Source organism: Podarcis vaucheri (assembly GCF_965113315.1).
Source record: "Podarcis vaucheri genome assembly, chromosome: 17".
NCBI lineage: Eukaryota > Metazoa > Chordata > Lepidosauria > Squamata > Lacertidae > Podarcis > Podarcis vaucheri.
This window is the reverse complement of record NC_138755.1, coordinates 13,160,368-13,183,096: the sequence shown is the minus strand read 5'-3', so window position 1 is coordinate 13,183,096 and position 22,729 is coordinate 13,160,368. Positions and strand designations below refer to the sequence as shown.

The following is a 22,729-nucleotide window of genomic DNA, read 5'->3' as shown; positions in this document are numbered from 1 at the left end:
CACAGAGCCTAGGACTTGCTGTTCAGAAGGTTGGCGGTTCAAATCCCTGCGACAGGGTGAGCTCCCGTTGCTCTGTCCCAGCTCCTGCCAACCTAGCAGTTCAAAAGCACGTCAAAGTGCAAGTAGATAAATAGGTACCGCTCCGGCGGGAAGGTAAACAGCGTTTCCGTGCGCTGCTCTGGTTCACCAGAAGTGGCTTAGTCATGCTGGCCACGTGATCCGGAAGCTGTACTCTGGCTCACGCGGCCAATAAAGTGAGATGAGCGCTGCAACCCCAGAGTCGGCCACAACTGGACCTAATGGTCAGGGGTCCCTTTACCTTTACCTTACATGTGCATATACTGCCTTTTTTGTGGCTCGTGTGTATTTTGAACCTGAGTGTACACATAGTGCTTGATTACCAAAAGTGAAGTGAGAATTGCCCCAATGGAACAGAAAGGAATCGCACACAGTATTGTTCAACTGAAAATGTTACATGGAAATGTGAACAGTGGTAATAAATGTCCAACGATCCACCCTATCACATTGTTTGCAAACAGAGCTGGAGCTCCACCTTTAAACAAGTAGGCCTTGCTGGAAGAATCATGGTGAGCATTGAGAAAGTACTTCTTCGATCTTGGGTGCTTAGCATGAGAGACTTTCGAAGAAACCGGCTGAAAGGGACTGAGAGAGATTTGAGAGCCTCGGACGTAAGGTCACCAGGCTAAAAAGATGGACTAACTGGACTTTGGTTTGGGATTGAAACCGGGGAGAGAAGGGTGGGGTTTAGAAGTCCAAAGGGGGCCTGATTTTTATTTTGCAGTGTAAAAATTATATGTTCTTTACTATCATAAGAATGGGGAATCCGTGGATGGGAATTAGGGACAACCTTAGGAAAGGTACTTTTTTAACTTTGCTTCTATATCTCTTTTTTTCTCTCTTTATATAAGGGTTAAGGTATATTTTCTAAAAATTGTTAACTAAATTAAATTAAGGTATAATAATGAATTAAGGTTTAAATTTATTATAAAGAATTACATTAATAATTTATGGTTAAGCGAACTAACAAATTACGTTTAGGACACTAAGGAAAAAAACTTGCTTGAACAAACAATTGGAGTTGGAATACAATAAGGGGAGACGTGGGGAAGTCATGAAAAGAAGGTATTGAAAATGAGTGCTAAAAGGTGGGAATTTTTTTTGTTTTTTTGTTTTTTAATTTTTTCTTTTTTTCTTTTTCTCTCTTTTGTTTTGTTGTTTGTAACCTTTTGAAACTTTAATAAAGATTATTATAAAAACAACAACAAAATAAATGACATGTTTGTGGTGCTGAGGGTAGGAAAAATTGTTTGGAATCAGAAATGCAGGGGGAAATAACCCCTCTACCCCATAACTTCTCTGCCCCAAATCTCCCCCTCCCTAATCCGCTTTTATTACACTTGCAACATTTAGTTAGACCTGGAAACTAAACAGTGCACTGGTTAACTGAATTCTGTCCATGCTCAAGCTTGTTTGTTGTGATTTTACAGTTGTAATACTGTCTTTGATTCATGAATATGAAGTCAAATATTCTGTGTTCTTAGATGAAAAATAATCCGTCCTGTAGATATGGCCTGTGACCAAAATCTTGCCCAATTTGTGCCCATGGAAATATGTTCCATAATACACTATTAAGTGATATATTAACCCAGCCATCAATCCTGAAATCTGCAGCAGTGTTTCCAAAGTACTTGCACTGAATTTAAAGATATAATAATGGTATGAACCTAAATGTTTCGCTCACTGTATTTAATGGAGTGGCTCTCCAGTATTCTGCACAAGTGATCTACTTGCTTTGAAATATACAACACATTGTTTTCATGCAAAGTATTCAGATCGTCCTTTTAATACGACAAACTTTGCATCTGGAACCTGAGCAGTTCCCAGGAGCAATGTTATTCTTACTTAGGTACAGCAGAAAACAAGGCACCATTTATAGCAAGATATATACATGCACACACACACGTGCTTCCCCCCCCTTGACAGTTCTAATGCTTATAATCTCTTAGGACAAGAGAGGGAAACTCAACTCCCATCATTTCCTCATTTCAGGTATGATTGGATAATCACCCAAGATTTAGCAAATCAAGGGAATGTAATTGAAAGGGAACAAGGCCCCCAAATCCCTCAATTTGCGGCTACATTACGTTTGAGTGCAAGAACAGGCATTCAGTTAGTCAGAGGCATGAGATGCTTCCAAAGGAAAAGGTTCCCCATCAAAAGACCTTTTCTTTAGCACTTTCCTTATCGCTGTTGTTTATCAGACTCATGTTTTCTTCATGGACACCTCGGTAGTCATCATTGTTCCGTGGAAATCAGATGCCACTAAAATATGCTTCTGAATAAGCTCAGCCAGGAGAAAAATAGCTTGATGTATGTACACCCACGCAGATAAGCTTGCTATCAAAACATTTTTGAGAGAATAATGGTGCCTTCGATAGCTAGACTCATATTTCCTATTATTGTAGCATTTCAGAATCCATCCGAAGGCTGACATTAAAGACACTTGAGAAGCATTTTGGAGTCAGGGAGACGTGCTGTAAGGGTGCAGGTGATGCCCTTTCCTGTGGCTGCAGAATTAGATAAAATAACCTTTTGCAGACCTAGTCCCAAAGTTTGGAATGATAGTCAGAGGAAATCCTGAATGAGAGTAAGACCTCCAAGGATGCCACAACACTCCTGCGGCATCTACAGAGATGGGAGAGCCAAACAAGCCCTCATCTACCCACAGATATATACTCCTGGGAAAGGACATCTTCAAAACACTTGCCCTGAAGCTGAGATCTCACATTAGCTGGAAACAGTATCTTACCCCACCAATGCACCAAACAGAAAGATTATCACAAGCATACAGAGACTCTCATCTTCCCATTCAGAACCCGAAGGGTGTGAAACCTGCCAGCCACTCTCTTTTCCAGGTTACCAATGATGTTCACACAGTCCTTTGCTCCTGCAAGAGCATACTAAACTTTGTTATTTTTACAGAATGTTGCAAAGTCAACCCAGCTGCAGCTTGGCAAACATGACAGATAGCAGTGAGGCAGCTGTCCTAGCGAGTTGCAGCAGGTGGCAGCCTGCCATAAGATTCATGGTTTTCATCTTCTTCTGAGCACCTTGGGGCCTTTTATCATCGTTACGGCTGTGAGGAATGGCTTTAAGCTTGGAGAAACACGACTACTCTTTGCATAACACAGTGCCGATACAAATCCTATGGTCTTAAAATACAGTTAAGCAGGGCTTTTGATGGCCATCCTGACAAATCAGGCTTCATGAGAGGGAGAGATGGGAAGCTGCCTTGTTCTATCAACAGAGGAAGATGGATGGTGCCTAGGAAGCTAATGATGAGTGAAAGCAACAGTCTTCAGGCACCTTGAAGGCACACACACACACACACACACACACACACACACACACATATTATGGCATGAAATATACTCGGAGTCGAGAGTGGATAAACCTAGACAGCATCTTAAAAAGCAGAGACATCACCTTGCCAACAGAGGTCCGTATAGTTAAAGCTATGGTTTTCCCAGTAGTGATGTATGGAAGTGAAAGCTGGACCATAAAGAAGGCTGATCGCCGAAGAATGGATGCTTTTGAATTATGGTGCTGGAGGAGACTCCTGAGAGTCCCATGGACTGCAAGAAAATCAAACCTATCCATTCTGAAGGAAATCAGCCCTGAGTGCTCACTGGAAGGACAGATCGTGAAGCTGAGGCTCCAATACTTTGGCCACCTCATGAGAAGAGAAGACTCCCTGGAAAAGACCCTGATTTTGGGAAAGATGGAGGACACAAGGAGAAGGGGACAACAGAGGACAAGATGGTTGGATAGTGTTCTCGAAGCTACCAGCATGAGTTTGACCAAACTGGGGGAGGCAGTGGAAGACAGGAGTGCCTGGCGTGCTCTGGTCCATGGGGTCACAAAGAGTTGGACACGACTGAACGACTAAACAACAACATTCAGCTCATAGTGGTGAGGGGGAATGAAAGTTTCCCCAAAATATCTGCTTTATATACATTACTTACACAATGGGCTGCACATGATTGGCTATTTCCGGGATTCTCCTGTAGGCCAATCAGGTTGTGGATTCACTTCCACCTGGAGCTGGATTGGGTGGCTCCTGCGGACCAATCATACTGCTGCATTGTTCTAGGACCAGACTGCTGCATTTTGTATACTATTGTTCTAGGACCAATCAGACTGCTGCATTTTGGATCATATTCAACTCAGTACATAACATGGCATAAGCTTTTCTGGGCCACAGTCTGTTTCATAAGATGCAGCCTTGAAGGTGGTGTAAGGCTCTTTCTTTTAGCTGCAGGATTCTAGCTGCAGGGTGAGTGATGACAGTTGGAGTGACAGAAGGGTGAGGGGGATGTAGGGCAGCGCAAACGCTCCCCCCACAAGGTGTGGGGGCCAAAGGGGTGCATTCCTGCCTCCTTTCCCAAGCCTAGTAAGCACATACCCAGCTTTGGGAAGGAGGCAGGGGGGCTCTCGGACCCTGTCAGAGTCCTCACACCCCCTTCCCGAAGCAAGCATTTTGGCCTCACACAGGGCGCCATGGTCTGACTTTATACTTTTCAAGAAGAGTATATAATAGAGAAGAACCAAGGGAGGAAGTTCTTGGTGTGGTGAATGTTAGTGAGCTCTGGGGCTAATCTGTGTGTAGCCCAGCGGTGGAGAGGAGAGGCAGGAGGACTTGAACGTCCAGTATAGTTCAAGCATGAACCAGTAGCAGAACTAGCAAGGGAAAAAGAAGAAGGGGATGTGTTGTTTCAACTCCTAGCCCAAAGCACTGTGATTTGAAAGCTCAGAAAATCATTCCCTCTGATAAGAAGCTATGGCTGTCCACCACAAAGGACTTTGCCCTTTTTTCTTATGTGGCATGTGTGAGGGGAGGGAAGATGTTTCAATTTTTGTCGACACATTGACGGCACAGTTTTAAAAATGTCTCAATAGCTCCTGATTCCATTTGGGGTGACTCAGAGGGATCCCAGTTTCAGACCCTCCAATCATCCCTATTTTCCAGGGACCTCCCTGATTTAGAGAAGCCATCCCAGTTTCTGATTTGATGCTAGAACATCCCATTTTTCCTTAGGATGTCCCCGTTTTCATCGGAGAAATGTTGGAGGGTATGGAGTTATCCGACCCTTAAGCCATCTGAAGGCAATCCTGTACAGGAAAGTTTTTTTAAATGTTTTATTATGTTTTTTATACATAATGGAAGCTGCCTAGAGTGGCTGGGGCAACCCAACAAGATGTGTGGGGTATAAATAGTAAAATTATCATTATGGAATAGGATGTCCTTATTTTCATTTGAGAAATGTTCCAGAGTCTGCAATTTGGTTCAGGCAAATCCTGAACATTTCTGATGCAGCCCAGGTCAGTTCAGGATGAGCTCAGTTCCAATGGACACTTCTAGTCTCCTGCCTTCCCTCCTTGTATTGGGCCCAAAGACTTGATAATCCAAGGCTAATTTATGGTGCAACTTGTCTGGGAAAATTAATGAGCAAATGCCTAGATTCTATTTCATCAGAACTGAGAAAGATGGCGTCTGCCATCCGAGGACGACTTTTGGATGGATAACAGCGTGTGAGGATTTATTGCAAACAAAAGACTTACCAGCTTTTTTTAAAAAGGGAGAGCCTTACAAAGTTCACACAGAAGCATAATATTGCTTACTTTAACTCGCCTGTGGAAACAACTCAGAGGCTATTAAGAAGAAAAAGGATAACAACAAGAAGATTGAAAGATGGGACTGGTGAATACTAAAAGCAGCAGAAATATGAGATGATTGGATCCTACTGAACTCGAAGCATGGGAACCCCCAACAAAAATTTATAATTTGGCAAAATATTTGGACTTTATGATATGCATTGGTATAATTTGGAATAATTAATGTGATATGATTGGATTGTTAAATGGAAAACTTAATAAATATTATTATTAAGAAAAAAGACTTGATAATCCTCTATGAACAAAATACTGCAATATAGAAACACTTTTTAAACAACTACAACAGTATCAAACGTGAGTAAGGTACGTGGAAAGCTATAAATTAATGAATTGCACCTCTTTCCTATAGGTTGGTGGAGACCCTATAATGCTTAAACCCCACATCCAGGAAACAGAGAGTGCAAATGCAAAAAGATTTTGTGTCACAACAATTAGAAGTAATGATGCAAAACAAGAGAAACAAAAGGGGATGGGGACAAAAGCCAACCCACCATTCATGTGCAAAGTCTGTTTTGTTGTTTTCAGTCACTGTAGTCAAAAGAATTGTTGATCAGAGTCATCAGCATTTCACAACAAATAGCATAATTAAATTCCTCAAACACTTCGGCCCATCTCTAATCCTTTTGCACCAACACCCCCTTTGAGAAAAATTGCTCTGCTCCACAGTGTCTGATTTATATTTCATTTGAGAACAGGAAGTAAGGGGATTACAGTTAGGATTAAAACACTTACTCTTTGCAGCATTTTTGTGAGGAATGGCTTCTTAGTTGCCATGGGCGCTGCTTAGTGACCCTTAGCCCCCAGATGCAATTCCTCCTCTTGCATTAATGAAATATTTCAATTGGATTCCGTAGAAAACAAATGAATGAAGATATATTCAAAACTCAAGTGTGTACAAAGTAATAAAATTAAAATTTTTCTGTCCCCTTTATACTCTTTCTTGCAGCTTTAACAATGAAATGTGAAATATAATTTTGAAGAAGGGCAACTAGAAACTAAAACTGACGTTGAAACGCAGCCCTTGGAATATGAAGAGATAGTACCATAGAAAAGAGAAATACTTTGGACTCAGTGCTCAAAAGGTATAAGCTCTGAAGACACTTTGCCTAACCTGCTGCCGTATTGCCTCAAACCTATACAATGCAGAAATATAATTGATTATTTTTATGGTACATTTCCTTGAGACGTTGGTAAGAAGGCGATTCAAGACAATTATGATGATTGTGTCTTCCTTTCTATTTTATTCCACTTATGAGAAGGAAGAAAGATGAAAGGGAGTTTTGTTGCTAAATTTATAAAAGTTCATGCAAAGAGCAATAGCATTATTTTTAGAAAGAAACACATTTAAATAAATTACCAAGGAATAAAAATAAACACCAAGACAAATGTTACAAACATCTCTGATGCTTGCTTTTTTGCATGTAGAACCAACAGCTGAAAACTGAAAACTCATAACTACCACCAAAACATAATAACAACCAAACTGATGCTTTGCAAGTTGCATCGCTGCCAGTCCTTCTACTATTTTGCCTGAGTTCCTGTACCATTTTGCTGTGAAAATGTCTGCTAGAATGTCTAGCAGACAAAACCAAGCATCAGTGCCAAATTGAGGGCGCTGTTCCCCCTCACAGGGCGCCGAGCTGAGGGGGCACAAAATGGAGATGATCCATTATTGAGAAGCTCCATCTTGGCCTGGCACAGGTGCCATGTTATGAAAAATTACCAGAGTCCACCCCTGCAAGCACAGTGTTTGATCTTTGCAGAAACTATTAGTGTACATTATCAAACTTAAAACCATGGAGAGACCGGGTCTGAACAGGGACATTGGATTCTTGTCTCATTATACATGACTAGGCCATTTCTCATCTTCTCACCCCTTGCCTTTTCCTGTAAGACCTATTACAGTCGTTAAGAGTCGTCAACAGGCTCATCTCAGCTATCTGCCAATCTCCCATTCCCACCACCCTTCTGAGTAATACCCCTCCCCACCTTCTCACTATATAGAAGGATCTGGCAACTTCTGTTTCAGTGTATCTGAAGAAGTGTGCATGCACACGAAAGCTCATACCAAGAACTAACTTAGTTGGTCTTTAAGGTGCTACTGGAAGGATTTTTTTTCATTTTGACTATTAGTGTACAATCAGCATTGCCTGGGAGAAACATTGTATAATATAATGAGGAGCGTAAGGTCTTGGCCCATGCAGAAAGTGTATTCCAGAGGGTACCACCGAAAAGTCCCATTTTCATGAGGTTTACAGGTGGCGGTTTGCTGCCCATGGTATGGCCAGCACGGCCTCCTCTGAGGATTGTCAAGATCCATTTGGCTTTGAAAGACACCTTCGTTTCAAAAGTGGTTTGCCATCATGCAGTGGACGGAGGGCTACTGAGCTGCCGGAGGCACAGGCAAGATGGCGCCCCACATGCAGAAGCTGACTTGATTGACAGGTGAATCTTACTTTAATGCTAGCAATAGCATAGCGTCCTCTACCTGGCTCCTTCCTTGTTATCTTTCACCGGCAGGTGAAAACTTCCTTATTCCAACAGGCCTGCCTTTAACTTTAAGGGGCTGTTGGTTTGCTGTTTTTATTGTAGATATCTGCATGTTTTAAACAGATGTTATATATGTATATTGTTTTAATTCTATCAGTGTTCGTTTTTTAATATCCCCCCCTATGTTTTCAGAGGTTCTTGTTTTTATCTATAAGCAGCCTTGAGTGCTGCCAAGGAAAAAGGCAGGATATAAATAAATATAAATATTGTCTCCCTGCTTATTTAACTTATATGCAGAATTCATCATGCGAATCCCAAGCCGGAATTAAGATTGCCGGAAGAAATATCAACAACCTCAGATATGCAGATGACACAACCTTGATGGCAGAAAGTGAGGAGGAATTAAAGAACCTTTTAATGAGGGTGAAAGAGGAGAGTGCACAATATGGTCTGAAGCTCAACATCAAAAAAACTAAGATCATGGCCACTGGGCCCATCACCTCCTGGCAAATAGAAGGGGAAGAAATGGAGGCAGTGAGAGATTTTACTTTCTTGGGCTCCATGATCACTGCTGATGGTGACAGCAGCCACGAAATTAAAAGACGCCTGCTTCTAGGGAGAAAAGCAATGACAAACCTAGACAGCATCTAAAAAAGCAGAGACATCACCTTGCCAACAAAGGTCCGTATAGTTAAAGCTATGGTTTTCCCAGTGGTGATGTATGGAAGTGAGAGCTGGACCATAAAGAAGGCTGATCGCCGAAGAATTGATGATTTTGAATTCTGGTGCTGGAGGAGACTCTTGAGAGTCCCAAGAAGATCAAACCTATCCATTCTGAAGGAAATCAGCTCTGAGTGCTCACTGGAAGGACAGATCCTGAAGCTGAGGCTCCAATACTTTGGTCACCTCATGAGAAGAGAAGACTCCCTGGAAAAGACCTTGATGTTGGGAAAGATTGAGGGCACAAGGAGAAGGGGATGACAGAGGACGCGATGGTTGGACAGTGTTCTCGAAGCTACGAACGTGAGTTTGACCAAACTGTGGGAGGCAGTGGAAGACAGGAGTGCCTGGCGTGCTCTGGTCCATGGGGTCACGAAGAGTCGGACACGACTATACGACTAAACAACAACAACATAAATAAATAAATATAAAAATAACAACTAAACAACAACAACACTCTGCTAAGGCTGTAGGCTGTAGGCTTAACTTGGAGGGTGCAGCGCAGGCCCCATGGCACTCCCAGCTCCGTTGTCTACCCCCTTGCTGCTGGACCCATGCCCTAGTATTTGCTGTCGGAGGTGGTTGCTTTCCTCTGCCTAATGATAGGACTGGGCCTAAGTGGAGGCAACTGCTGGAGGAACACAACAGCCCCCAGCAAGTAGATCTGGCTTCAATGTTCTTCGCCTTGCAATAAGAATCGTTTGAAATAATAAGGAAAATTATCACTGCCAACCCAGCTAATATCCATTTAATAGATACATCCCCCACCCCATCCCAAAAAACCTGCAGCTGTACCTGGCATTCAAAACCACAGCCGTTATCCTTGATACATGCAAACGTTTTGTGTTTTAAAATAGCCTGTTCTTGTCCAATCTTATTTATTTTCTGAAGTGATAGCAATTAACAGTAAAAATCGGAAGCCACCCAAAAACTATGGAGTAGAGTAGTTCTTTCCCTGCTAATTGGCAGTCATTCCTGTGTCAAAAAGTTAAGATATTCAGACACTGTGGAGAACTCTCTTTAGCCAACTTGGATAAAACATTTCTGTTTACAGCCGTTCAACTGGGCCAGATTTGTAGTGAAGGATTCTGTTCTCCCTGGAGTCTTGATTTTCTTTTTTAATTTCTATAAAATCTGCATGCCTGTGAAACTGAGAAAGACAGCTGCATCGAGGCATCCCTCAAGGCAGCACACTGACTTTGGCAGTATGTCACCAGATTAAAAATATTCATTGAAATAAATATAACCAGGGTTGCTATTATATGTTTGCCTCATAGACAGTGGCGAAACTAAAAATAATCGAGTTAGGGAACAAAGATTAATTGCACACAGAGCACAATTACCATGCATCAGGATTATGACACACACTTGCCACTAAAAAATTCAAAAAGCTCGTCTTTATCTATCTTAAGCATGGTTGACATTGACATCAATGATATCCTTGCTCTTTTTAGTTCTCTCTCTGAACAACATCCGAATGCCAGACACGCTGTTCAGGCTGGGACACAGCAAAGATGGCAGCTTCTCTTCCAGCACTGAAAACAATAATCTCAGTCAGTGTGCAGTACAAATAAATCGTCTGGACTCTTTCCATGAAAGCAAATGCTAATGTTTATCTTAGTGTGGTTTTATTAATTTGGCTGTTTAAATGTCTGCAACTTAAAAAAAGAAACAGTTTGGTACCTAATCCTTAAAAGACAGACTTTTAAAAAGTATTGTAAATCACTATTTTGGTTCAATATGATGCCTTGTATTCCAGCTTTGCTCTCACTGGTGGGTCAAGTGGGGAACTGACTTTTGCTGGGGAATCTTCCTTCACAAAGTGGGAGAGCAGCAGGGAGTAAAGGTGAATTGGTGAAAAAACTCCTCCTCCACCATCTTCCCAGCAAAATCTCTCAGCTGGATCAAAAGCTTTCTGTGGAGAGGAGGAGTTTTTCCTTTCATGCACTGCTACGTTTGGATCCAACTTGGTATGACAATTAATTAGAAATTGCAAGTAAATACCGTATTTTTCGCCCTATAGGAAACACTTTTCACCCTCCAAAAATGAAGGGGAAATGTGTGTGCGTCCTATGGGGTGAATGCAGGCTTCAGGAAGCTCTCCGCTAGCTGTGGGAGAGCTGCGCAAAGTCATGCAGCTTTCCCACGGCTAGCGGAGAGCTTGCCTGCACCCAGAAGCTAGGGGCGCGCTGAGCTCAGCACGCCCCAGGCTTCGGGCTTCATGCAGCTCTCCAACGGCTTGCGGATAGCAGCCTGTTCTGGGGGCTGGGGTCGGGGGAAGCTTGGGCTTCCCCCACCCCAGCCCCGCACCTGGGGGGGGGGGGTAATTTTTTTTCTTTATTCCCCCCCCCCAAAAAAAACTAGGTGCGCTCTATGGGACGAAAAATACGGTAAGCAACAATGGCAACAAATACAGTTTCACATTTTCTTTGGGAAAATGCAGAATTTTCATTATAGCAGTTTATGGATTGGGACATGTGAAATAATCAACAAGTACATAGGGCGATTGTGTAGTTATGCATCTTAATGGGATTTTTTGCATTGAGGAACCACCTATTGCATAGTAATAATTTGAGGAATTACATCAGATTTTAAAAGCATGATCCATGGATTGGGTTATTATTATTATTATTTATTAGGCATATTAATTTCAATAATGTAAATTGTTATAGGCTGGTCAGGCACAAGTAAGATCTTCACAATTGAGCACATGTGTGGAAGCCTAGACTAAGAATTTGAAGATCACCACTCACTCCCACCAAGATCTCTCTGATCAGTCAAGAGTGGCTTATTGATGGCTTATTGATAACGCCTTCTCTTGCACTAGATACAAATAGGGAGGGCAAGGTAAGGGTAAAGGTGACCCCTGACCATTAGGTCCAGTCGTGGCCGACTCTGGGGTTGCGGCACTCATCTTGCTTTATTGGCCGAGGGAGCCGGCTTACAGCTTCCAGGTCATGTGGCCAGCATGACTAAGCTGCTTCTGGCGAACCAGAGCAGCACACGGAACACCATTTACCTTCCCGCCAGAGTGGTACCTATTTATCTACTTGCACTTTGACGTGCTTTCGAACTGCTAGGTGGGCAGGAACAGGGAGTGGTACCTATTTATCTACTTGCACTTTGACATGCTTTTGAACTGCTAGGTTGGCAGGAGCAGGGACCGAGCAACGGGAGCTCACCTCGTCGTGGGGATTCGAACCGCCGACCTTCTGATCAGCAAGTCCTAGGCTCTGTGGTTTAATCCACAGCATCACCCGCATCCCTCATGCAAGTGTAGTCCTTCCCCTTTTGTGCCCTGCTGTCAAGGCCCATCCTCCAACATGGCCAATCCATGCCTCATGATTGACTCCCCTCCTCTCCCAGGCTCCCAGCTCCTGCTGGTGGATCCCTTGTCAGAAAATGCAACCTGGCAAAGGGGATGCAGCAAGGAAAACCACTGTCACCTCTCCGCTGGGAAGCGCTGAGCAAAGGCGAGTCCCCAGGCAACGCAGCTGATTTGATCGGCACAAGGCATGCAAGCTCCATCCCCCCAGTCGTTCTGAGACTCCTTATTGGGTGAGCAACGCAGCCAAGCAACACAGTTGGAGCCTTCCTCCTCCCTGGCCGGCAGGGAGGGAGGGAGAGGAGCTGCTTCCTTTGAAACCCGGGAAATTTAAGGGACATCATCAGTAAGGGACAGCAGCAGGACATGGCGCTGGGATAAGGGAGTTTCCCATCAAATAAGGGACGATTGACAGTTATGGGCAAAGGGTTGAAATCCCCTGTCCACACATTAATCTGGATCAGTGCTGACAACTTGTCTTTTTAAAAAATCTGATTTAAGGGCACAGATAAAGTATCTGGTGGTTTGGCTCTCCAGTTAGTTAAACTCCGGTGGTTCCATCTGCCTTAGGCCAAGGGACAGTTAATCACTAGGAAACCCTTTGAATTAGCACAATTTTTTCAGTTATGGTTGGGCTTTATAACCATGCAAATAGACATACGTGATTTTATAGTGCCGGGAAAGGCCCTTACATTTCTCAACAGGGGAGGAGGCCATTAGTCACTGCTCTCAAAAGCAAAAAGTTGCTATTTTTTCCTGCAGTCTCCCTGGATGTGGTTTACATTTATTGTACAAATAGTAAGTACATATAGAATGTGGAGCTCACTTTAAATTACTACCCAAACCTTGAATGAATTCCCAGAAGGCAAAGGAAAATGCCCTAATGATTAATTAGGATACTGGCAATATCGGAGGAACCACATGCAGACGCAATTACACAAATCCCAGCTGTTCTGGAATCAATGGACATCCTATTGTTGTGGTCAGGTTTTCTCAAAGTAAACAAGGACATGGGCTTCATGGCACATAAACAGACCCTCGCTAATACTTACAATGTGTGCGAGGCAGTTTGAAGGGCAGGTTATATCTCAAGACAGCAAAATAATGTCATTTGGTGTGCAGAGGGGAGATTTAAAAAGAGGATTAGAGGCAGTCAAGCAAGATATATTAAACAAATCCATGACTAACAGGGTGGAACAGAAAAGGGTCTCATTCTATTCAAGTCAACGGTTCCCTAGGGCTGGCGCTATTATCTCACTGTGCTTTTATCACCTTGGAATTTTTATGGTTATTTTTGATGAATTCACATTTTTCTAAAGACTTTTTTTTTTTTTACATTAAGCCAATTTTCATTTTTAATTAAAGTCGTAAATAACCTTAATTCTGACTTTAAACGTTTATTGTTTCTTACATTTTATTATTATGCCAGGAAATATTTCAAATACCAAAACCTGAAGTGAGTTAGTCATCAGAGGTTCTCAAAAATGCTGTAAGTTTACTGTAGCTTATAAATGTTATACATTACAACCTAAAGGCATATTTAAAAATCCTTTTGATCAATGCCATGCCCCCCCCCCCCCCCGCACCACACTTTGTTCAGCAAATGTATTTCCAATTCGGGTTGATAAGTTAAAAGAATACAAAAGTAAACCAAGAATGAAGGTAAACTCTCATACTAAGCATGTGAGGAATAAAAGTGGCCATTTCATTGATTTATTTCCATGCCAGGAAGCTGTGGGGAAGAATGAGGAAGACACTCAAAGGAGGACACAGTGAGTTCCTCACTCCATTGATCTCTCTCTAGTACTGAGAAGCAACTCGGCTCCTCTCCTCTCCATCAGCATTGGGTACGACTGCATTCTAAAGCAGTAATAAATGATTATTTAGAAATTATGGCACAGTTCATAATATTCACAGAATGGAACGTCTGCAGAGGAGGGCAACTAGGATGACCAAGGGTCTAGAAGCCAAGCCTTCTGAAGATCAGGAAGCGAGGAGACTGAGGGGAGATATGAGAGCCCTCTTCAAATATCTGAAGGGCTGTCACATGGAAGGTGGAACAAGCTTGTTTTCTCCTGCTCTGGAGGTCAGGACTCGAACCCATGGCTTCAAGTTGCAGGAAATGAGATTCCGACTAGACATAGTCTAGCAGCCGCCGAGACCATATAACACTGGTCTTGAAAGACCTACACTGGCTCCCAGTATGTTTCCGAGCACAATTCAAAGTGTTGGTGCTGACCTTTAAAGCCCTAAACGACCTCGGTCCTGTATACCTGAAAGAGCATCTCCACCCCCATCGTTCAGCCCGGACACTGAGGTCCAGCACCGAGGGCCTTCTGGCGGTTCCCTCGCTACGAGAAGCCAAGTTACAGGGAACCAGGCAGAGGGCCTTCTCGGTAGTGGCGCCCTTCCTGTGGAACACCCTCCCACCAGATGTCAAAGAGAACAACAACTACCAGACTTTTAGAAGACATCTAAAGGCAGCCCTGTTTAGGGCAGCTTTTAATGTTTGATGTATTACTGTATTTTAATATTTGGTTGGAAGCCAATATTATTATTATTATTATTATTATTATTATTATTATTATTATTATTATTACCCCGCCCATCCGGTTGGGTTTCCCCAGCCACTCTGCGCAGCTTACAGCATATCTAAAAGCAAAATAAAAACATCGAGCATTAAAAAGCTCCCAGTAAATGGCTGTCTTCAGGTGCAGTTTCTCCTCATCATTATCATTTATCATGATTTTATTTTATTTTTTGGAAGCTTTACAAAAAGGAAAACACACACCACTAAATAGATTTTAGAAAAGGGCAAGATTAGATGCAGATGCACAAAGCATTTTTTTTTTTTTAAAAAAAGCTTCCTTGAGCTCTGCTTTGTTCCTGCCCCTCAGAGCCAGGGCATCATGCCAGGCAGGGCCTTGGCAGTGGCAGCCCCTCCTCCTCCTCCCGTGCTCTCCAGCAGCTGCTCCGAGCAGCAGAAGGAAGGAGACTGGGAGTGGTAGCGATGGTAGAGGCAACGGGATGCTCCCTTACAGCTGCTCCTTGGAACCAGGGCCAGATCCCCCTCCTCTTCCAGCTCAGTGGCAAAGAGGGACATTCCGGGATCAAATCAGAAGTCAGGACGTCTTTCGTAATTTTGAGACTCCCTGGAAAATCAGGACACTTGGAGGGTGTTGTTATTGTTTAGCCGTTTAGTCGTGTCCAACTCTTCGTGACCCCATGGACCAGAGCACGCCAGGCACTCCTGTCTTCCACTGCCTCCCGCAGTTTGGTCAAACTCATGCTGGTAGCTTTGAGAACATTGTCCCACCTTCTTGTCCTCTGTCATCCCCTTCTCCTTGTGCCCTCCATCTTTCCCAACATCAGGGTCTTTTCCAGGGAGTCTTCTCTTCTCATGAGGTGGCCAAAGTATTGGAGCCTCAGCTTCAGGATCTGTCCTTCCAGTGAGCACTCAGGGCTGATTTCCTTAAGAATGCAGAGATTTGATCTTCTTGCAGTCCATGGGACTCTCAAGAGTCTCCTCCAGCACCAGAATTCAAAAGCATCCATTCTTCGGCAGTCTGCCTTCTTTATGGTCCAGCTCTCACTTCCATACATCACTACTGGGAAAACCATAGCTTTAACTATACGGACCTTTGTTGGCAAGGTGATGTCTCTGCTTTTTAAGGTGCTGTCTAGGTTTGTCATTGCTTTTCTCCCAAGAAGCAGGCGTCTTTTAATTTTGTGGCTGCTGTCACCATCTGCAGTGATCATGGAGGCCAAGAAAGTAAAACCTCTCACTGCCTCCATTTCTTCCCCTTCTATTTGCCAGGAGATGATGGGCACTGGTCCCATCACTTGAAGGGTAGGTTCTTACAGTTGGCTATGGACTCACTGGTGGAGGAAGAGGAGTGCGGGGGGAGCGCACCGCCCTCGGCAGCGCGATCCCCAGGGTGCCATCACAGCTGCCCCCCCTGCCTGTGCTGGGCGCCCCGCAGGCAGCGCGCCCTGCCCCCGGGACGTGTGCCAGCCCCACCCCCGCCTGCTCTCCGCCACTGTAGGGACTGCACCCTTGCATTTGCACCAATAATAATAATAATAATAATAATAATAATAATAAAATACTACTACTATTACTACTACTACTAATTGCATCCTGTATGGACTGCACCCTTGCATTTCCCTTGCATTTGCACCAATAATAATAATAATAATAATAATAATAATAATAATAATTATTATTATTATTATTATTATTATTGCATCCTGTATGGACTGCACCCTTGCATTTCCCTTGCATTTGCACCAATAATAATAATAATAATAATAATAATAATAATAATAATAATAATAATAATAGCATCCTGTATGGACTGCACCCTTGCATTTCCCTTGCATTTGCACCAATAATAATAATAATAATAATAATAATAATAATAATAATAATAATAATAGCATCCTGTATGGACTGCACCCTTGCATTTCCCTTGCATTTGCACCCTTAATAATAATAATAATAATAATAATAATAATAATAATTGCATCCTGTATGGACTGCACCTTTGCATTTCCCTTGCATTTGCAGACCCCCCCCCCTTGCCCTGTTACCTTTTTCCGAGCCTGCTGGTCTTTGGAGGAATGGGCCTTCACGTGCTTCCTTAGAGAGCTCGGATCTGTGTATCGTTTGGTGCATCCAGGAATCTGGCAAGCGTAAGGTTTCTGAAGCAAACAGAGGAAAGGTTCTTCAGTCACTTTTTAAGATACATACACCTATGTTCCTTTAAAGCCTGTGGGTTTGAGACTCAAACTGTAATGCAATTAACCATAGTGAATAATGCCACAAGCAGAGTGGTCATGACAATGAAAACACAGCTAAGAGATAGAAAGTGAGGAAGACTGGTAAGAAAGAGAAAGGGAAAGGGAACAAGTGTCTTTTGTTATTTCATATATTTCATATGAAAATCTTTGATAGTTTATTTTTATTTTTAACTGCTTACTTGCACATCAGCCTGCATTGCACATTCTACTGCTGGGGTGTAGGAATCAATAGCCGCATGTTGACAAATAGTGAAGTTTATGTGGGAAGCAAAAGGTCAGTTTGGCTGGGTGAGGGGAAATCTCAGCTGGGGCCCAGGGCATGGTGGATGCCCATTGGTGCAAAAAGTGGCAAAGGCAGGAGTGACTGAATTTCACACACTGATCAAATAAATCATTATCTCCACTTGTACTTACAATTATGTAACCCCCATAGAAACCTTTGGTATAGTCAGAGATTACATTTCTTTAGTGGGCCAGGAAAAGAAGCTGTGGAAAAGTCCCAGACATAGAGATATAGAAGAAACCTGCTTCAGAAGAGAGAAGGAAGGGGAAAGGTTAGTCGGATATGGCAGACAAGAAATCAAAGCAGAAAGCAAACTCTACATTTGAAAGCTTCAACAATATTGAAGGCTATACAAAGAATCTTCAGGGGTTGTTTATTGAAGTTTTTGACTTTAAACACTAATTATAAACATGCACTGCTATCAATACAAGCTTTTAAAAGAACGTTAGAGCTTATTTGAAAAAGTTGTGTTTTGCCATTGTTTCATTTGCATTACTAGCCAGAATTGTACCATTGTAATTTTGTTCCATTCATCACAATTTCCTTCATGAGCAACAGTTGCCGTGCAGGAAGGTATTTGTATAACACAGTGCCATTAGAGTGAAACACTTTCCCAGGTGCCTGATCTACATGGGTGGCGCTGTGGGTTAAACCACAGAGCCTAGGACTTGCCGATCAGAAGGTCGGCGGTTTGAATCCGCGCGACAGGGTGAGTTCCCGTTGCTTGGTTCCTGCTCCTGCCAACCTAGCAGTTCAAAAGTACGTCAAAGTGCAAGTAGATAAATAGGTACTGCTCCGGCGGGAAGGTAAACGGCGATGCTCTGGTTCGCCAGAAGCTGCTTAGTCATGCTTGCCACATGACCCGGAAACTGTACGCCGGCTCCCTCGGCCAGTAAAGCGAGATGAGCGCCGCAACCCCCAAGTCGGTCATTCCCACCAGAGCAGTACCTATTTATCTACTTGCACTTTGACATGCTTTTGAACTGCTAGGTTGGCAGGAGCAGGGACCGAGCAATGGGAGCTCACCCCGTCGCGGGGATTCGAACCGCCGACCTTCTGATCGGCAAGTCCTAGGCTCTGTGGTTTAACCCACAGTGCCACCTGCGTCCCTTAGGACTCAGCTACACAGCTGCAAATGACAATAATACTACAACCAGACTTAACACGGACACTGGCACCAGAGCCTGCAATAAACCCAGATGCCAACTTTGCTGCCACATACACCCGGACAACACCATTACTGGCCCCAACAACATCACACATACCATCTTGGGACAATTCAATTGCTCATCGTCTAACATTGTGTATGCCATCAAATGCCAACAGTGTCCTTCAGCTCTCTATATTGGACAAACAGGCCAAACCTTACGCCAAAGAATAAACGGACATAAATCTGACATCAAGAATCACAAAACAGAGAAATCAGTAGGAGAACACTTCAATCTCCCAGGACATTCTATACAAGATCTCAAAGTAGCTGTTTTACTACAAAGGAATTTCAGAAATAGACTGGAAAGAGAAGCTGCTGAATTGCAACTCATTACCAAACTTAAAACCATGGAGAGACCTGGTCTGAACAGAGACATTGGATTCTTATCTCATTATACATGACTAAGCCATTTCTCACCTTCTCACCCCTTGCCTTTTCCTGTAAGACCTATTACAGTCGTTAAGAGTCGTCAACAGGTTCATCTCAGCTATCTGCCAATCTCCCATTCCCACCACCCTTCTGAGTAATACCCCTCCCCACCTTCTCACTATATAGAAGGATCTGGCAACTTCTGTTTCAGTGTATCTGAAGAAGTGTGCATGCACACGAAAGCTCATACCAAGAACTAACTTAGTTGGTCTTTAAGGTGCTACTGGAAGGAATTTTTTTATTTTGAGCTGCAAATGAAACATTTTAAATGTGTTGTAAAGTGCAATTTACAAACGTGACACTAGATGGCAACAGTGAGCTATGCAAAATTCAATGTATTTTTCAAAATGTTTTTTAAAAAGCATTTTCACTGTGGTTTTTTTAAAATATATATATGTGTAGATTCCACCCTGGTCATACATAGAGCAGGCCCACTGGATTCAGTGGGACTTCAGCCAGGACCAATTGAAGGCCCACTGATTTCAATGGGTCTGCGCTTAAGTGTGATTCAATCTTCATCTAACCTTCTGCCTCTGCCCCAAATTCTCCATAGCCAACAATCTCCCCTTTCAAAGTTCTAATTGCAGAGAACAAGAGCTACAGCAGAGTCAAAGCAGGAGAGCAATCTGAAATGCCGTTCTTCCCTTACCGTGTCCAGGTGAGTCCTCTGGTGCTTGGCTCGGTCGCTGGAATTACTGAATGCTTTTTGACAGCCTGGATGCTGGCAAAGGTAAGGCCTTTCTCCCGTGTGGCTCCTTAAATGAATCTTGAGGTTTTCTAGTCTAGAAAAGGCCTTCTTGCAGCCTTCAAACTGTGGAGCAAAAGAACATTGCTAAGATTGACGAAAAGGGGAAGGGGGAAGGAACTCCCCCCCTTTTTTTGAGCAAATGCTTCTTGCACATTCAGGTTAATTGCCTGATTTTGAAACAAGGCTGCAGCCTGTGAACGAGTGTGAGGGAGAGAATTAGTGTCATAGGGCTATGGCCGCCGTCTCCAATTTGGTTGTTCGCAGGCTCAATCCAAGTATCTGAACAGAGCCAATAAGTAGATAGCTCTGTGTGTTCAGGAAACCTGGGATTCAGCTATACAGCTGCCAATATAATGTTAAAGGGCATTTTAAGTGCATTATACAAATATGACACTAGATGGCGCTGATGAGCTAATGGCAAATTCCACATATATTTCAAAACTTTTTTTAAAAAAAAATAATTCGCAGCATTTTTTATATATGCGTCTATTCAGCCATGGAAATGACAGAAGCCCTCCCTGTGTGCAAGCAACATCCACACCTTCCGATAAATGTGTGGTGTTCTTACCGTAATACATGGGTAGGCAAACTAAGGCCCGGGAGCTGGATCCGGCCCAATCGCCTTCTCAGTCCGACCCACGGACAGCCCGGGAATCAGTGTGTTTTTACATGAGTAGAATGTGTCCTTTTACTTATCACAGAATTTTAGCTTAATGGTTGCCATCAATTTGATTTTAATTAATTTTTATAATGAAATGTTTTTAGAATGTTGCACTATTTTATTGTTGTAAGCCGCCCTGAGCCCAGCTTCGCCTGGGGAGGGCGGGATATAAATAAAATTATTATTATTATTATTATTATTATTATTATTATTATTATTATTATTATTATTATTTAAAATGCATCTCTGGGTTATTTGTGGGGCATAGGAATTCGTTCATTCCACCCCATATAGTCCAGCCCCCCCACAAGGTCTGATGGACAGTGGGCCGACCCCCAGCTGAAAAAGTTTGCTGACCCCTGCTCTAATGCATTCCCTAACACTTCAACGGATGAGTTGAAGACTTCTGCTTGTGCAGTGGGGCTTTCTCCCTCTCCTCCGCCCCACAGCCCCCAAAATTGGCATGGGTGGGGGTTGGAGAGGGGAGGTTGCTCTGGCTGGCAAGCCCTGACGGAACAATCAATGGAGCGCAATGCTGAATTACTCCCTATACATTTCAGTCATGTGGCTTCACCCCCAAAGAATCTTGGCCACCGTAGGTTACATCCCACAGAGCTACGATTCCCAGCACCCTTAACAAACTACAGTTCCCAGGAATTTGGAGGGGAGGTCATGTGCTTTAAATGTGTTTTAAAGGTATGGTTTGTAAGCAGCCTGAAAATCTTTATTAGTCATGTATTGCTGAGTATAGTGGTACCTCGGGTTACATATGCTCCAGGTTACATACGCTTCAGGTTACAGACTCCGCTAACCCAGAAATAGTGCTTCAGGTTAAGAACTTTGCTTCAGGATGAGAACAGAAATCGTGTTCCAGAGGCGCAGCAGCAGCAGGAGGCCCCATTAGCTAAAGTGGTGCTTCAGGTTAAGAACAGTTTCAGGTTAAGTACGGACTTCCGGAACGAATTAAGTACTTAACCCGAGGTACCACTGTAGTTAAGATTCCCCATGCCTGCTTTAAAGTCTCGTGCACATTGAATGTGTTATATTATTATTATTATTATTATTATTATTATTATTATTATTATTATCATCATCAACAGCAGCAGCAGCAACAACAACTGCAAATAGATTCTTATGGAATGACTGCAAATAGTGTTAGATTACCTTCAGAATTAGGCATTAAGTCCACAGTGATAGACTGACATTTCTCAGAACGACATTTTTCTAAACGGGACAAAACAGGCATACTGTAGTTTTCTTTCCTAATAGGATTTTAGGCTTAGTTAGCTTATTCCCAAATTAGCTACAATTAGGTGCTGAAACATGAAACCAAGTTGATTTCAGTTATATTTTCAAATGGGAACGTTCATAACTTCTGAGTTATTAAAACATAAGTATGAAAGAGGATGTAGCACCTTAACCACAATTAATCATTTTAATACTTGTCAAGCTTTTGCCATTTTAAGACCTTTCAACACTCATAGAAGTAAGTCTGAATCATCCAGACTTTCTGGAAGCATAAAAATTTCATGGATTTAATGAAATAATATAAAAACAACAGAATTCTGTAATGCTTTCCTGGTTACTGTATTTTATTCTGTACTGTAACATTTAAACTGATGCTGTAAACTAACTTATAAAGATAATCTCCTGGACTATGTTTTTTTTAAATTTTGTGTTTGTGCTAGTGTTCTTACTAATCAAATGGAGTTTGAATCTATTTACATGTAGATTCCCCCCTCTTTATAGAGGATATATATATATACAGCACTAATTGAAATAAGAGGTTTTTAAACACTAAAGTTTATAGTGATGGTTATGAACAAGGGAAATGTGAATTATTATATTAATTTCGCTATGAATGAATGAATTCATTATAGATGGCTGGCTTTCTCTCACTGAGAGGAAAACTATACGTGATTATCCATTGTGAGGGGGTGAGATTCCTTGACTTTTGCACCTAGAGGCTTAAATCTGAAGCGGAAGATGCCCAGGGATGGGACTCTGGAGGCTTCTTAACCAGTCAGCTGTTGCTATGTTGACATGCTTGGAGGGGGGGGGGAGAGATAACACTTTTAGCTGGGGGGGGGCAGATGGAGGCTATTTTTAGCAGAGAAACTGCTGGAGGCGAAGTTGTTCCTCAACATAGCTTTCGGATGTTACAAACTTATACCACAAGCCACTTGCACAATCAAGTTCACGCCCGGCTGCCATCGTGTGTTTTAATGTCCAAAAAGAATGTTTTGTAGGAAAGTTGTGTGAAGAGGTCATGCAAGCAGCTTCTTTGCAATCTCTGAGTCCCT

The 22,729-nt window shown here is 42.7% G+C and overlaps 1 protein-coding gene across 8 annotated transcripts in view; it reads right to left on the bottom strand.

The window, feature by feature from the left end:
* Window positions 1-22,729, bottom strand: part of GLIS3 (GLIS family zinc finger 3) — a 180,345-nt gene that overhangs the window by 46,735 nt on the left and 110,881 nt on the right. For all 8 annotated transcript variants that reach the window (XM_082204680.1, XM_082204681.1, XM_082204679.1 and 5 more), the window contains 2 exons: window positions 19,667-19,828; window positions 16,886-16,996 (listed from right to left, as the gene is read on the bottom strand). In XM_082204680.1, the coding sequence (XP_082060806.1) occupies window positions 16,886-16,996; window positions 19,667-19,828 (273 nt within the window). The remainder of the gene's footprint in view (window positions 1-16,885; window positions 16,997-19,666; window positions 19,829-22,729) is intronic.